A 15,619-nucleotide genomic window follows, 5' to 3' on the forward strand; every position below is an offset into this window, starting at 1 on the left:
GCCAGGCAAGGTGGTGGAGGCGGACACACTGGGAACGTTTAAGACTTATCTAGATAGCCATATGAACGGAGTGGGAATGGAGGGATACAAAAGAATGGTCTAGTTTCGACTAGGGAGCGGCGCGGGCTTGGAGGGCCGAAGGGCCTGTTCCTGTGCTGTATTGTTCTTTGTTCTTTGTTCAGGTGCCGGAGTGTGGCGACTAGGGGGATTTTCACAGTAACTTCATTGCAGTGTTAATGTAAGCCTACTTGTGGCACGAATAAATAAACTCTAAGAACTGAGACTTTGAAAGAAATTAAGACTTTTTCTCATTGAACATGTTAATTATTTTTTTAAAACTTATTATTTTACTTTCAAATATAAAAATATTGGAGAGGTGTTTGAGTTGATGTGGTGAATTTGCCCAGTCAGAGTCGGAGACCCTGATCTCTCAGTAACTACCCTACCAAGCCCCCTGAGATATGTTTCCATAAGGTCAACTCCAGTGAGTATAGGCCCAAGCTGCTCAAGCTTTCCTCCTGAGACTATCGCACAGTGAACCTGCTCTGAACTGCTCTTCATGCAAGTAATTCCCCTCCTTAAATAAGGAACCCAAAACTCCCCACGCTACTCCAGGTGTAGTCTCATCAATATCCTGCACAATTGCAGCAAAACCCCAACCTTTTCGCAACAAAGACCAACATTCCATTTGCCTTGTGAATTATGTACAAAGACAAAGCTTGTGGCCCATGCCTCGTCTTTCACTGTGGGCCTCATAGCACCAGGGACCTGGGTTCGATTCCCGGCTTGTCTGTGTGGAGTCTGCACGTTCTCCCCATGTCTGCGTGGATTTCCTCCCACACTCCAAAGGGTTGGGTGGATTGGCCATGCTAAATTGCCCCTTAGTGTCCCAGGTTGTGTAGGTTAAGTGGATTGGCCGTGGGTTATGGGGATAGGGTGGGGGAGAGGGCCTGGGTAAAATACTCTGTCAAGAGAGTGAGTGCAGACTTGATGGGCCAAATGGCCTCCTCCTGCGCTGTAGGGGGCGCTATGATTCTATGATTGTGTTGAGCCTCAATGCTCCTCTCACTCTTCCTACCCTGCCACCCACCTTCTCCACCTTGCCCCTTGCCTGAGATGTGGTGACCCTCAGGTTAAATCACCACTAGTCAGCTCTCCCCCTCAAAGGGGAGAGCAGCCTATGGTCACTATGGTGACTTTACCTCACCTTATAAACTACAACGCAACCCCCCCACCCCCCCTCCACCCCCACCCCATCTCCCATTCAAGTCTTAACTCAATCTCTCCCACATTCTCAGGAATTCCTCATTCCCACAACCTCCAGATTTAATTTTTAAAATCCCCAAACCTGGCAGCCAAGAGCCACCACCCGTTTGATCTTCCTCAAGCAGCTTTCCAATTCTTTGGTTATTTCTTAATAGTGTAAATAGATTGTGCAAAATCATGCATGGTTGTTGCACACCTCCTGTGCTTTGCGTCCCAGTGTTACAATCTTTTGATGCTGTTTCATCAACACCCACCATTGCAGATGACTATGTCAACATTTCCCCTTTCATTGGCCAATGTCAACTGTCACAGTGCAGCGCCAGCCTCCGGCCACTAGGTAGCTCTGCAGAGCAGGGTTCTCCAATTTCTCTTCCAACTCGGGTGCCATTTTGTGCACCCGCAAACGAGAAACCTACATCTGACCACGGGCAACAAAGAAAATCATTTTGGTCGCACAGATATGGCGTTGTATGAGTGATGTTGCGCAGCGATATCCCACATTTCAGTGCAGTTGACGTCACTCCATGATTTGTCCATTCACCTCTCCGTGAGGTCCAACGTGGATCGAGACCTTGGAGCAGTTGGATGTGTCTGTGGCTCATTCTCACAGAAAAAGCCCTTTGCATATCCTGACGGTGTCCTCCGGGGACGCCACGGTGTGTCCGATGGTCCTGGGATCGTGGAAGATCTCGTGGTCGTTTCCGCCCTGTGTGGACAACGCAAAGCCCAGTCAGTCTTCCGTTCCCTCCCCCTCTCCTGCTCAATCCTCTGCCCTGGGGCTGCTGCTCCTCACAGGGGTTGCCACTCCAACTGGGTATTACGCCCATCGGGGGGAGTTTTCCCGTCATACCCACCATGAGAATCGTTGCGGGCGGTGGGGGGAGGGCGACCATGCAAAGGTCCATTGACTTTGGGCAGGATTTTCTGGTTTTGGGACGAGTGCGGCTGGAAACTCTCTCTGTGTGAGTTTAGTCATAGAGGTTTACAGCATGGAAACAGGCCCTTCAGCCCAACTTGTCCATGCTGCCCTTTTTTTCAAACCACTAAGCTAGTCCCAATTGCCCACATTTGACCCATATCCCTCTATAACCATCTTACCCATGTAACTGTCTAAACGTTTTTTAAAAGACAAAATTGTACCCGCCTCTACGACTACTGCTGGCAGCTTGTTCTAGACACTCACCACCCTCTGTATGAAAAAATTGCCCCTCTGGACCCTTTTGTATCTCTCCCCTCTCACCTTAAACCTATGCCCTCTAGTTTTAGACTCCCCTAGCTTTGGGAAAAGATGTTGACTATCTACCTTATCTATGCCCTCATTATTTTATCGACCACAATAAGATCATCCCTAAACCTTTTACGCTCCAGAGAAAAAAGTTCCCGTCTATCCAGCCTCTCCTTATAACTCAAATCATCAAGTCTCGGTAGTGTGGTAAACCACTGTTAGCTTATTACCTGTATATGTGACATGCCTGGACGCATCCCCTGCCGGCCCTACCCGAGACTCCTCCCCCCCCCGGTCCAGGTATAAAGGCTCCCCACCCCCGTGCCTCAGTCTGGACCAGTTCATCGGCATGGGTGTGCTCCAAGTCTTTTGCTAATAAAAGCCTATTTGTTCTTGCACACAAACTAGTCTTTGCTCAATTGATGGTGCATCAGGTAGCATCCTAGTAAATCTCTTCTGCACTCTTTCTAGTTTAATAATATCCTGGATGGAGGTCAGACATAGAATCATAGAATCCCTACAGTGCAGAAGAAGGCCATGTGGCCCATCGAGTCTGCACCGACCACAATCCCACCCAGGGCCTATCCCCATAACCCCATGCATTTACCCTAGCTAGTCCCCCAGACACTAAGGGGCAATTTAGCATGGCCAATCCATCTAACTCGCACATCTTTGGACCTTCGCGCATAGTTGGACTGGGACTGGTACAGAAAAAGCTCACTGGGCTGATTCTTAGGATGAAGGGGTTGTTCTATGAGGAGAACTTGAACAGGTTGGGCCCATATTCATTGGAGTTCAGAAGAATAGGAGATGATCTTATTGAAACGAATACAACTCTGAGGGGGCTTTGACAGGGTAAATGTTGAGAGGATCATGGGAAAACCTAAAACTAGGGGGTGGGGGAGGGCAGCACCATTTCAAAAGACGGAGCCTCCCATTAAAGGTGGGGATGAGGAGGAATGTCTTCTCTCAGAAGCTTGCTAATGTTTGGAATTCTCTCCCCTAGCAAGGGAGGGTGATGGCCTAGTGGTATTATCGCTAGACTATTAATCCAGAAACTGAGCTAATGTTCTGGGGACCCGGGTTCGAATCCCGCCACAGCAGATGGTGGAATTTGAATTCAAAATAAAAAATATCTGGATTTGAGAAGATGACCATGAAATCATTGCCGATTGTTGGGAAAAACCCATCTGGTTCACTAATGTCCTTTAGGGAAGGAAATCTGCCGCCCTTACCCGGTCTGGCTTATATGTGACTCCAGACCCACAGCAATATGGTTGGCTGTCAACTGCCCTCCAAGGGCAACTAGAGATGGGCAATAAATGCTGGCCCAGCCAGCGATGCCCGTGTCCCACAAATGAATAACAAAAACATTTTGAATGAAGAATAAGGATCTGGTGCTGCCGCTGAATATCTTTCTACACCGCGACTGAGTTACTGACAATGACACATCAATGTTCATGCTTCATGCCAGCCTTCTCCCACCCGCTGCAGCTCAACTCAGCTGGAAAACCTCCTGCCCTGTTCCCCCTCAAGCAGAGGTTTCTTCAGCTTCCATAAGACCATAAGAAATAGGAACAGGAGGAGGACGTTCGGCCCCTCGAGCCTGCTCCTCCATTCAATAGGATCATGGCTGATCCGACATTCCTCACGTCAACCTTCCTGCCCTTTCCCCGTAACCCTTGATTCCCTTACTGATCAAAAATCTTATCTATCTTAGCCTTAGATCTCCACAAGGACTCTGCCCCCCCACAGCTCTCTGTGGCAAGGAGTTCCAAAGACTCACAACCCTCTGAGAGAAGAAACTCCTCCTCATCTCAGTCTTAAATTGGGGCCCCTTTATTCTCAGACTGTTCCCTCTGGTCCCAGACTCTCCCATCAGGGGAAACACCCCCTCAGCATTTACCCTGTCAAAGCCCCATTCGAATCCTCTAGGTTTCAATGAGATCACCTCTCATTCTTCTAAATTCCAATGGGTCGAGTCCCAACCTGTTTAACCTTTCCTCATAAGACAATCCCTCCACACCGGGATCATCCCAGTGAACCTTCTCTGAACGGCCGCCAATGGAATAATCATAGAATCCCTACAATGCAGGAGGAGACCATTCGGCCCGTCAAGCCTGCACCAACAACAATCCCACCCAGCCCCTATCCCCGTAACTCCACGTATTTACTCTGCTAATCCCCTTAACACTAAGGATCAAGTTATCATGGCCAATCCACCTAGCCTGCGCATCTATGGAGTGTGGGAGGAAACTGGAGCACCCGGAGGAAACCCACGCAGACAGGGGGAGAACATGCAGACTCCACACAGACAGTCGCCCGAGGCTGGAATTCAACCCGGGTCCCTGGCGCTGTGAGGCAGCAGTGCTAACCACTGTGCCACCGTGCCGCCCAAGTAATATCTTTCCTTAAATAAGGGAACTAAAGCTGCTCCCAGTGCTCCAGATGTGGTCTCACCAGTACCTTGTACAGCTGCAGCAAGACTTCCCGACTCTTATACTCCAACCCCCTTGAAATAAGGGCCAACATTCCATTACCCTTCCTGATTACCTGCTGTACCTGTGTGATAGCTTTCTCTGTTTTGTGCACAAGTTCCCCCCAAGTCCCTTTGTGTTGCAGCTTTCTGCAGTTTTTCTCCATTTAAATAATCCTCTGTTCTTTTGTTCTCCATTCCAAAATGAACAACTTCACAGTTTCCCACATTTTACTCCATCTGCCAACATTTTGCCCACTTACTGAACCTATCAATATCTCTTTGTAAACTGTTTGTATCCCTCTCGCAACTTGCCTTTCCACCTATTTTTGTGTCATCTGCAAATTTGGCTCCAGTAAATTTGCCTCCTTCCTCCGAGTCATTAATATATATTGTACACAGTCGCAGTCCCAGCACTGATCCCTGTGGATGCCCACTGGTTACAGGCCACCAACCTGAAAAAGAACCTCTTATCCCCACTCGCTGTTTCCTGTCCATTAGCCAATTCTCTATCCATGCTAATATACACCTCCAACACCACGGCCTTTTATCTTATGACCTAACCTTTAGTGAGGTACCTTGTCAGACAGGTTCTGAAAGTCCAAGTACAACACATCTACTGATTCCCCTCTACCCACCCTGGTTGAGACTTCCTCGAAAAACTCTAATAATTTAGTTTGACACCATTTCCCCTTCATGAAACCATGCTGACCCTGCTTGATTAGATTATATTTGCCAAATGTGCCATTACCACTTCCTTAATAATTGATTCCAATATTTTTCCAACAATAGATGTTAGGCTAATCGGCCCACAGTTATACACTTTTTACCTCCCTCCCTTTTTGAACAGGGGCAGTTTTCCAATCCTCCGGTACTTCTCCAGAATCCAAGGATCTATGGAAAATCATAACCAATGAAACCACTCTCTCTGTAGCTGCTTCTTTTAGGATCCTAGGATGTAAGCCATCTGGGCCAGGAGACTTAACTGCCTTTAGCCCCATTAGTTTGTCTAATATTACTTCCCTGATGATGGTGATTGTAATTATTCCTCCCCCGTATTCTTTATTACTATTGGGATGTTTGAAATATCTTCCACCCCAATGACTGATGCAAAATATCTGTTTAACTCCTCTGCTATTTCCTTGTTCCCTGTAACTATCTCCGAAATTCATTTTCTAAGGGGCCTGTGTTCACTTTGACCTCTCTCTTCCTTTGTATCTATTTAAAGAAGCTCTTACTGTCAGTTTTTCTATTCCTCGTAGTTTGCCCGGGTAGTTTATTTTCTCTCCCTTTATTATCTCTTTAGTCCTCCTCTGCTGGATTCTGAATTTATCTTCAGGGCTATCACTGACTTTTGCCTCCTTTATTTGCTTTTTCTTTCAACTTAATGCTCTCTTTAACTTCCTTGGTTAGCCATGGTTGCTTTATCCCTCTCTTAGAATCTTTCTTCCTTATTGGGATATATCTTTGCTGAGGGTCCTGAATTCACACCCTTAACTATCTGCCACTACTTGCTGACTGTCTTTTCTGCTAATCAACCTCTTGTTTTTAAAGTTGCTACATCACGTTGCAATCTTTCACTGTTAGTTTGATATCTAACACATTTCTCCCCCCCTCAATTAGGGTGGCTCGGTGACACAGTGGTTAGCACTGCTGCCTCACAGCACCAGGGACCCGGGTTGGATTCCTGGCTTGGGTCACTGTCTGTGTGGAGTCTGCACATTCTCCCCGTGTCTGCGTGGGTTTCCTCTGAGTGACATAGAAGACGTAGAATCCTTACAGTGCAGAAGGAGGCCATTCAGCCCATCGAGTCTGCACCGACCACAATCCCACCCAGGCCCAGATTCCCGTAACCCCACATATTTACCCTGCCAAACTCCTGACACTAAGATCAATTTAGCATGGCCAATCCACCTAACCCGCACATCTTTGGACAGTGGGAGGAAACCGGAGCACCCGGAGGAAACCCACGTGGACACGGGGAGAATGTGCAAACTCCACACAAACAGTGACCCGAGGCTGGGAATTGAACCCGGGTCCCTGGCGCTGTGAGGCAGCAGTGCTAACCACTGTGCTACTGCAAGTGCTCCGGTTTCCTCCCACAGTCCGAAAGACGTGTTGGTTAGGGTGCATTGGCCGTGCTAAATTCTCCCTCAGTGTTACCCGAACAGGCGCGGGAGTGTGGCAACTGATGACTGTAACACTACATTCTGCACTCTCTTATTTCCTTCTATATGAATGGTATGCTTTGTCTGTATAGCGCGCAAGAAACAATACTTTTCACTGTACACTAATACATGTTACAATAATAAATCAAATCAACTAGGGGATTTTCACATTGCAGTGTTAATGTAAGCCTTGTGACACTAATAAATAAACTTTAACTTTGTAGATCTGATAAAGAGTCAAACGGACTCGAAACGTTGACTCTTTTCTCTCCCCACAGATGCTGTCAGACCCGCTGAGATTTTCCAGCATTCTCACTGTTCTGTTTATTTCACCTCAACCACTCCCTGTAGGAGCGAGCCTCACATTCTCTCTGAGTAAAGAAGTAATTCCCCATTGGATTTATTACTGCCTGTCTTATATTCATGGTCCCTGGTTTAAATCTCTGCCCCCCCCCCCGCCCCCAGCCAGTAACTCCCTGAATGAAATTGACAGATTATTACAGAATTCTGCAAACATTTTGCCCTGAAGACCAACAACAGCTGGAGAGAAGATTGACCTCAACAGCTCAGCCCTGGTGATACAGTCAGCTTCCAGCAGTCAGTGTTTGTCTGGGTCCTCAGTCCCACCATCCAGCTTTTTGTTATTCTTTCATGGAATGTGGGCGTCGCTGGCTGGCCAGCGTTTATTGCCCATCCCGGGGGCAGTTGCTGTGGCTCTGGAGTCACATGTAGGCCAGACCGGGTAAGGACATCAGATTTCCTTCCCTAAAGGACATCAGTGAACCAGATGGGTTTTTCCGACAATCGACAATGGTTCCATGGTCATCAGTAGATACTTAATTCCAGATTTTTATTGAATTCCAATTTCACCATCTGCCGTGGTGGGATTCGAACCCGGGTCCCCAGAACATTACCCTGGGTCTCTGGATTGGTAATCCAGTGACAAAACCACAATGCCAACAGCTCCCCTGGGCAATGCCGTTTGCATCAAAGTTGTGCTTGGCATCATGGTTTCATTGTGTGCCAAACTGTGCCACTGTCGGCCATTGTGCTGCCAGGGCTGGTGGGCACTGCAGCCAGGTCTTCAACTGTGACCCCTTGACCCCTCATCAAACCCCCCCACCATCCGCTCATCAACTCCCTGAACAACCCCCTCACCAGCCCCCCCCCACCACCTCGACAACCTCCGACCCTCAACCCTCCATCCCCTCATCAACACCCCGAACCCCCTCAACAACCCCACAATCAAACCCCTGCCCCTTCAATAAACCCCAACCCTCATTAACCCCCCCGACCCCTCATTAACCCCTTGCCAACTGCCCCAACCCCTCGACAACCCTGAAACCCTCAACAACTCCTGACCCCCTCAGCAACCCCATGAATCATAGAATCCCTACATTGTAGAAGGAAGCCATTCAGCCCATCAATTCTGCACTGACTCTCTGAAAGAGCCTCCCACCCAGGGCCATCCCCATGCCCTGTCCCTGTAATCCTTTGCATTTAGCATGGCCAATTCATCTAACCCGCACATCTTTGGAGTGTGGGAGGAAACCGGAGCACCCAGAGGAAACCCACGCAGACACGGGGAGAACGTGCAAACTCCACACAGTCACCCGAGGCTGGAATGGGAAGTGTGGCAGAGGGGTGGGAACCGGAACAGCAAGCCAGTAAGTGTAGGGGCTGGGGGGAAAAAGTGAGACTGAGATAAACGCATCGCAGAGTAAGAGCAGGCAGAGGGGCTCAGCGGGACTGAAGGTTTGGAGTGCATTTGCTTCAATGCAAGAAGTATAACAGGTAAGACAGATCATAGAACAGTACAGCACAGAACAGGCCCTTCGGCCCACGATGTTGTGCGAGTTTTATCTGAAGCCAAGATCAAGCTATCCCACTCCCTATCATCCTGGTGTGCTCCATGTGCCTATCCAATAACCGCTTAAATGTTCCTAAAGTGTCTGATTCCACTATTACTGCAGGCAGTCCATTCCACACCCCAACCACTCTCTGCGTAAAGAACCTACCTCTGATATCCTTCCTATATCTCCCACCACGAACCCTATAGCTATGCCCCCTTGTAATAGCTCCATCCACCCGAGGAAACTGCTCCATCCACCCGAGGAACTGAGAGCCTGGATTACTGCACGGAATTATGATGTTATTGCAATTACGGGGACCTGGTTAAAGGAGGGACAGGACTGGCAGCTTAACATTCCGGGATATCATTGTTTTAGATGGGACAGAGGGGGAAACCAAAGGGGGGAGGGGGTGGGGAGGAGGGGGGTGGGGGGGGGAGTCGCATTGCTCATTAGGCAGCACATCACAGCTGTGTTGAGGGAGGACACATTGGAGGGATCTTCTAGTGAGGCATTATGGGTGGAGCTCAGGAATAGGAAGGGTGAATGTTGGGAATGTACTGTAGACCTCCCAACAGCCCGCAGGAGACAGAGGAGCAGTTGTGTAGTCAGATACTAGAAAGGTGTGAAAAAAGCAGGGTCGTTGTGGTGGGCAACTTTAACTTTCCCCCACATTGACTGGGACTCCCTTACAGACAGGGGCTCGGATGGAGAGCAATTTGTTAGTTGTGTCTAGGAGGGTTTTTTGATACAGTATGTTGACAATCCAACCAGGAAGGGGGCCATACTAGACTTGATATTGGGGAATGAGCCGGGCCAGGTGATCGATGTTTCAATAGGGGAGCACTTTGGGCTTAGCGACCCTAACTCCATAAGATTTCGGGTAGTCTTGGATAAGGACAAGGGTGGTCCTCTTAATTGGGCGAGGGCCAAATGCATCCAAATTAGACAGGACTGTAGATTGGGAGCGGCTATTTGAGGGCAAATCCATGTCTGGCATGCGGGGGGCTTTTAAAGGCCAGTTGATTGACGTGCAGGACAGGCATGTCTCCGCAAAAATGAAGGATAGAAATGGCAGGATTCGGGAACCATGGATGACCAGGGAAATTGTCAAAAGGGAAAAGGAAGCACACGATAGGTCCAGGCAACTAAAAACTGACAAAGCCCTTGAGAAATATAGTGAAAGTAGGAAGGAAGCTGAATGTGGAATTAGGAGGGCTAAAAGGGGCCATGAAATGTTTAGAAAACAGGGTCAAAGCTCTTTATGCATACATTAGGAGCAAGAGGGTAGCAAGAGAAAGAGTTGGCCCACTCAAGGAGGGAAGTGATGCGTGGAACTACAGGAAGTGGGTGAGATCCTTAATGAGTACTTTGTATTGGTATTCACCAAGGAGAGGACATGATGGATGTTGAGGCCGGGGATAGGTGTGTGAACACTCTAGAGAATGTCAATATATCAAAGGAGGAAGTGTTGAGTATCCTAAATTGCATTAAGGTGGACAAGTCCCCGGGGCCGGATGGGATCTATCCCAGGTTAAAAGATAATTGATGAGGGAAGGGCTGTGGATGTAGTTTATATGGACTTTAGTAAGGTGTTTGACAAGGTCGCACATGGTAGACTGATACAAAAAGTAAAATCACATGGGATTCGCGGTGGATACAGAACTGGCTTAGTTATTGAAGACAGAGTGTAGTGGTGGAAGGGTGTTTTTCAGAATGGAGATCTGTAGCTAGTGGTATTCTGCAGGGATCAGTGCTGGAACCTCTGTTGTTTGTAGTATATATAAATGATCTGGAGGAAAATGTGGGTGGTCTGATGAGTAAGTTTGTGATGACACGAAGATTGGTGGAGTTGCTGATAGTGCGGGGGATTGTCAGAGAATACAACAGGATAGAGATAAATCAGAGACCTGGGCACAGAAATGGCAGATGGAGTCTAATCCAGACAAATGCAAGGTGATGCATTTTGGAGGATCAAATTTAGGTGTGAATTATACTGTAAATGGCAGAACCCTTGGGAACATTAACATACAGAGGGATCTGGGCACGCAGGCCCACAGTTCCCCAAAAGTGGCAACACAGGTGGCCAAGGTGATTAAGAAGGCATATGGCATGCTTGCCTTCATCAGCCGGGGCATTGAGTACAGGAGTTGGCAAATCATGTTGCAGCTATATAAAACCTAGGTTCAGCTGCATTTGGAGTATTGTGTGCAGTTCTGGTCACCGCACTACCAGAAGAACGTGGAAGCTTTGGGGAGAGTGCAAAGCAGGTTCACCAGGATGTTGCCTGGTCTCGAGGGTGTTGGTTATGAGGAGAGGTTGAATAAACTAGGATTGTTTTCACTGGAAAGACGGAGGCTGATGGGAGACCTGATAGAGGTCTACAAAATTATGAGGGGCAGAGACAGGGTGGATAGTCAGAGGCTTTTTCCCAGAGTGGAAGTGTCAATTACAAGGGGGCACAGGTTCAGGGTGAGACGGGGAAAGTTTAAGGGAGGTGTACGGGGATAATTTTCACACAGAGTGTGGTGTGTGCCTGGAACGCGCTGCCAGAGGAGGTGGTGGAAGCAGGCACATTCGCAACATTTAAGAGACATCTGGATGGGTCCATGAATAGGGAGGGAATAGAGGGATACGGACCGAGTGAGGGCAGAAGGTTTTTTTTTAGTTTAGTTAGGGCATCATGATTGGCACCGGCGTGGAGGGCCAAAGGGCCTGTTCTTTGATCCTGGGGCCCTGGTGCTATGATGCAGTAGTGCTAATCATTGTGCCACCATGCCGCCCTCATCAACATCCCCGACCCCATCAACAACTCCCCAATTCCCTCAACAAGTCCCCAAACCCTTAACAACTCCCCAACAAGTCCTGACCCTCTCATCAACACCCCTGACCCTATAACCTACCCCCTAACACTCTTGACAACCTCAACCCCTCAACAACACCCCCCAACCACCTCAAAAGCTCCTTGATCCCCTCATCTAGCCCTTAGATCTTTTCATGAACACTACCAGCCTCTCATCAGCCCCTCCATCCCTATTCCCTCAGCTCCCAGGGCCCTCATCTCCACCCCTTCCCTCCCCCGCCCCCTTACCGGCTCTGTCTCATTTCCAAAGAAGTGAATGGTTTTAATTCCATCCTTTTCCAAGATATCCAGACAGTAGCGTTTGTCCCACCCCTCTGGGAAGATATCAAAACTGATCATTCCTCCTGTGGAAATGAAGGAGACAGAATGATTATCTGCCTGACAATGACGAGGTTCTGAGTGCACACCCTGACCACGTTCCTCCTGCGATACCCCGTGACAGCGATTCTGAGTACAGGTACAGAGCACTCAGTGTCAGTGCTTACGCGCCCCACTACCATCCCCCCTCCCCCCCCCCCCCCCCCCACCCCCCCCCCCGCCAACTCCCACATCCATCCCCATCGATATATTCTTCCCTCCCTCCTGTACTTCTCTAGATTATGGGCAGGCAGTGGCGTGGTGGGAATCTAGAAACCCAGAACAATGCTCTGGGGACCCGGGTTCGAATCCCATCGCGGCAGATGGTGAAATTTGAATTCAATAAAAATTTGGAATTAAGAATCTACTGATGACCATGAAACTATCATCGATTGTCGGAAAAAACCCATCCGGTTCACTAATGTCCTTTAGGGAAGGAAATCTGCCGTCCTTACCCGGTCTGGCCTACATGTGACTCCAGACCCACAGCAATGTGGTTGACCCTTAAATACTTTCTGAAATGGCCGAGCGTTGTACCAAACAGCTGGGTAATGATTCAGGGAGGCGGCAGCTCACCACCACCTGCTCAAGGGGCAATAAGGGAAGGACAATAAACACTGGCCCAGCCAGAGACGCTCACATCCCACGAGAGAGAGCGTGAGTGTGAGTGGGTGTGAGTGAGAGTGAGTGAGTGTGAGTGAGTGTGAGTGAGTGTGAGTGCGTGTGAGTGAGTGTGAGTGAGTGAGAGTGAGTGAGAGTGAGTGAGAGTGAGTGTGAGTGTGAGTGAGGTGTGAGCGAGTGAGAGTGAGAGTGAGTGAGAGTGAGTGAGAGTGAGTGTGAGTGAGTGTGAGTAGTGAGTGTGAGTGAGAGTGAGAGAGAGAGTGAGTGTGAGTGAGTGTGAGTGAGTGAGTGTGAGTGAGAGTGAGTGAGAGTGAGGAGATGAGTGAGAGTGTGTGAGAGTGAGTGAGAGTGAGTGAGTGGTGAGGATGTGAGTGGTGGGGTGAGGGAGTGAGAGTGAGTGAGTGTGATGAGAGTAAGTGAGTGTGAGTGAGAGTAAGTGAGAGTGAGAGTGAGTGAGTGTGAGTGAGGTGAGTGAGTTGAGTGAGAGTGAGTGAGTGAGAGTGAGTGTGTGAGAGATGAGGGTGAGAGTGAGGTGGGGAGGAGGTGGATGAGTGTGAGTGTGAGTGTGTTTTCTGATTGGTTTTTGTGCTCCTATGGCAGTTGGCGTATTTGAAAATGGAGGAAACTTTGCCCCGCCAGGAATGTAAACAAGCTCGACATCGACCTATCACAGTATACTCTTTGGCCAAAACAGCTGGGAAGCCCGGCCCAGTCAGACTGAAGGCTGTCGGTTCCCAGAGCCTGGGACTAGGCCTCACTCCCAGGGGCTTGCTGGGAGATTGGCCCAACCTCACTCTGCCTGGACTTTGGAGTGTAGCCCCGGTTATAGATTTACCCCAGGATCTCGCTCCGTGCTGGCCTCGAAAATAACTCACAGGAAACCTGACTTCAGAACTCTGGGTGAAAGGGCAGCAGCGTGTAGGAAAGAGGATAGAAGAACAGGCTAACTGAACAAGGTGCACATGCTCGGCCTGACGCACAGACATATACAGATATACTTGCCTCTGGTACATTTCACCCCTCTGTCAGCAAACTCCTTCTGCAAAGCTGCAACAAACTTCTCCCTGATCTTTTCTCTCTGCGGCAGTAACGGAGGAAAAGGTGAGTTATTTCTCTTCTCCCTACGTGTCTCTGACACCCAGAGACACAGCAACCCCAGCAGGCTGACAACATGCCTGTTGTCCCACTCAGTCCCACAGTCCCATCAGACTGCGCTGGGCCCCAAACTGAAAATGCTGGAGACTCGGTGGGCCAGCTTAGAGATCGAGCGACACACGGTTAACAATATAGCTCAAACCACTGTCCACCAGAGCTGACAAAAGTTCTTTTTTATTCATTCATGGGACATGGACGTCGCTGGCTAAACGAGCATTTATTAAACTGGAAAGAGTGCAAGAAAGATTGACTAGGATGCTACCGGACTTGATGGTTTGAGTTATAAGGAGAGGCTGGATAGACTGGAACTTTTTTTCTCTGGAGCGTAGGAGGCTGAGGGGTGACCTTATAGAGGTCTATAAAATAATGAGGGGCATAGATAAGGTAGATAGTCAACATCTTTTCCCAATTGCCCCTTGAGAAGGTGGTGGTCTGCTGCCTTCTTGAGCTGCTGCAGTCCATGTGGTGTAGGTACACCCACAGTGCTGTTAGGGAGGGAATTCCAGGATTTTTCCCCGGCGACACTGGAGGAACAGCCGGTGTATTTCCAAGTCAGGATGGTGAGTGACTCGGGAAGGAACCTCCAGGTGGTGGCGTTCCCATTTATCTGCTGCCCTTGTCCTTCTAGATGGAAGTGGTCGTGGGTTTGGAAGGTGCTGTCTAAGCATCTTTGGTGAATTCAGGTTCCAGGTTTGAAGCAAGGACATTAGTGGGGAAAGGGGTGAGGGGAACAGAATGGAAGGTGTGTGATAGGAGTGCCTGGGGCAAGGTTGGGGGAGCAATGTCAGCCCCTCTCCCAAGCCAACTTGCTCAGCATCAAGGAGCTAAACACTCAAAACCCTCTCCGCTGGGTAGAACATGTTCTCCGTATCCCTGACGCCAGACTCCCGAAGCAACTGCTCCACTTGGAACTCAGTCACAGAGTCATAGAGGTTTACGGCATGGAAACAGGCCCTTCGGCCCAACTTGTCCATGCCCCCCAATTTTTACCACTAAGCTAGTCCCAATTGCCTGCATTTGGCCCATATCCCTCTATACCCATCGTACCCATGTAACTGTCTAAAAGCTTTTTAAAAGACAAAATTGTACCCGCCTCTACCACTACCTCTGGCAGCTCATTCCAAACACTCACCACCCTCTGTGTGAAAAAATTGCCCCTCTGGACACTTCTGTATCTTTCCCCACTCACCTTAAACCTATACCCTCTAGACTCTCCTACCTTTGGGAAAAGATGCTGACTATCTAGCTGATCTATGCCCCTCATTATTTTATAGACCTCTATAAGATCACCCCTCAGCCTCCTACACTCTGGAGAAAAAATCCCCAGTCTATCCAGCCTCTCCGTATAACTCAAACCATCAAGTCCCGGGAGCATCCTAGTAAATCTTTCCTGCACTCTTTCTAGTTTAATAATATCCTTTCTGTAATAGGGTGACCAGAACTGTACGCAGTCACGGCAGGAGATTCCCAGGGGGGCAGCGGACACGCTTTAGGAATGTCCTCGGAACCTCCCTGAAGATGTCAAACATCCCCACTCGGAATTGTGGGAGTTTCTCACTTGTGATCAAGGAAAATGGGGGCAGTTTATTCAGGAAGGAACGGAAGACATCGAGGGACTTGATGGGGAATGTGCAGAGG

General features: G+C 48.9%; 1 protein-coding gene across 1 annotated transcript in view; it reads right to left on the reverse strand.

Moving 5' to 3' along the window:
* Window positions 1-312: 312 nt before the first annotated feature.
* The window catches only part of LOC144509521 (phosphomannomutase 1-like), a 29,561-nt gene continuing 14,254 nt past the window's right edge, over window positions 313-15,619 (reverse strand). Inside the window, exons 5-7 of the mRNA XM_078238427.1 lie at window positions 13,829-13,947; window positions 12,077-12,192; window positions 313-1,972 (exon numbers count right to left, since the gene is read on the reverse strand). Coding sequence (XP_078094553.1) covers window positions 1,871-1,972; window positions 12,077-12,192; window positions 13,829-13,947 — 337 coding nt within the window. The 3' untranslated portion in view covers window positions 313-1,870. The remainder of the gene's footprint in view (window positions 1,973-12,076; window positions 12,193-13,828; window positions 13,948-15,619) is intronic.

This window comes from Mustelus asterias, chromosome 21 (genome assembly GCF_964213995.1).
Source record: "Mustelus asterias chromosome 21, sMusAst1.hap1.1, whole genome shotgun sequence".
In the NCBI taxonomy this organism is placed as follows: Eukaryota; Metazoa; Chordata; class Chondrichthyes; order Carcharhiniformes; family Triakidae; genus Mustelus; species Mustelus asterias.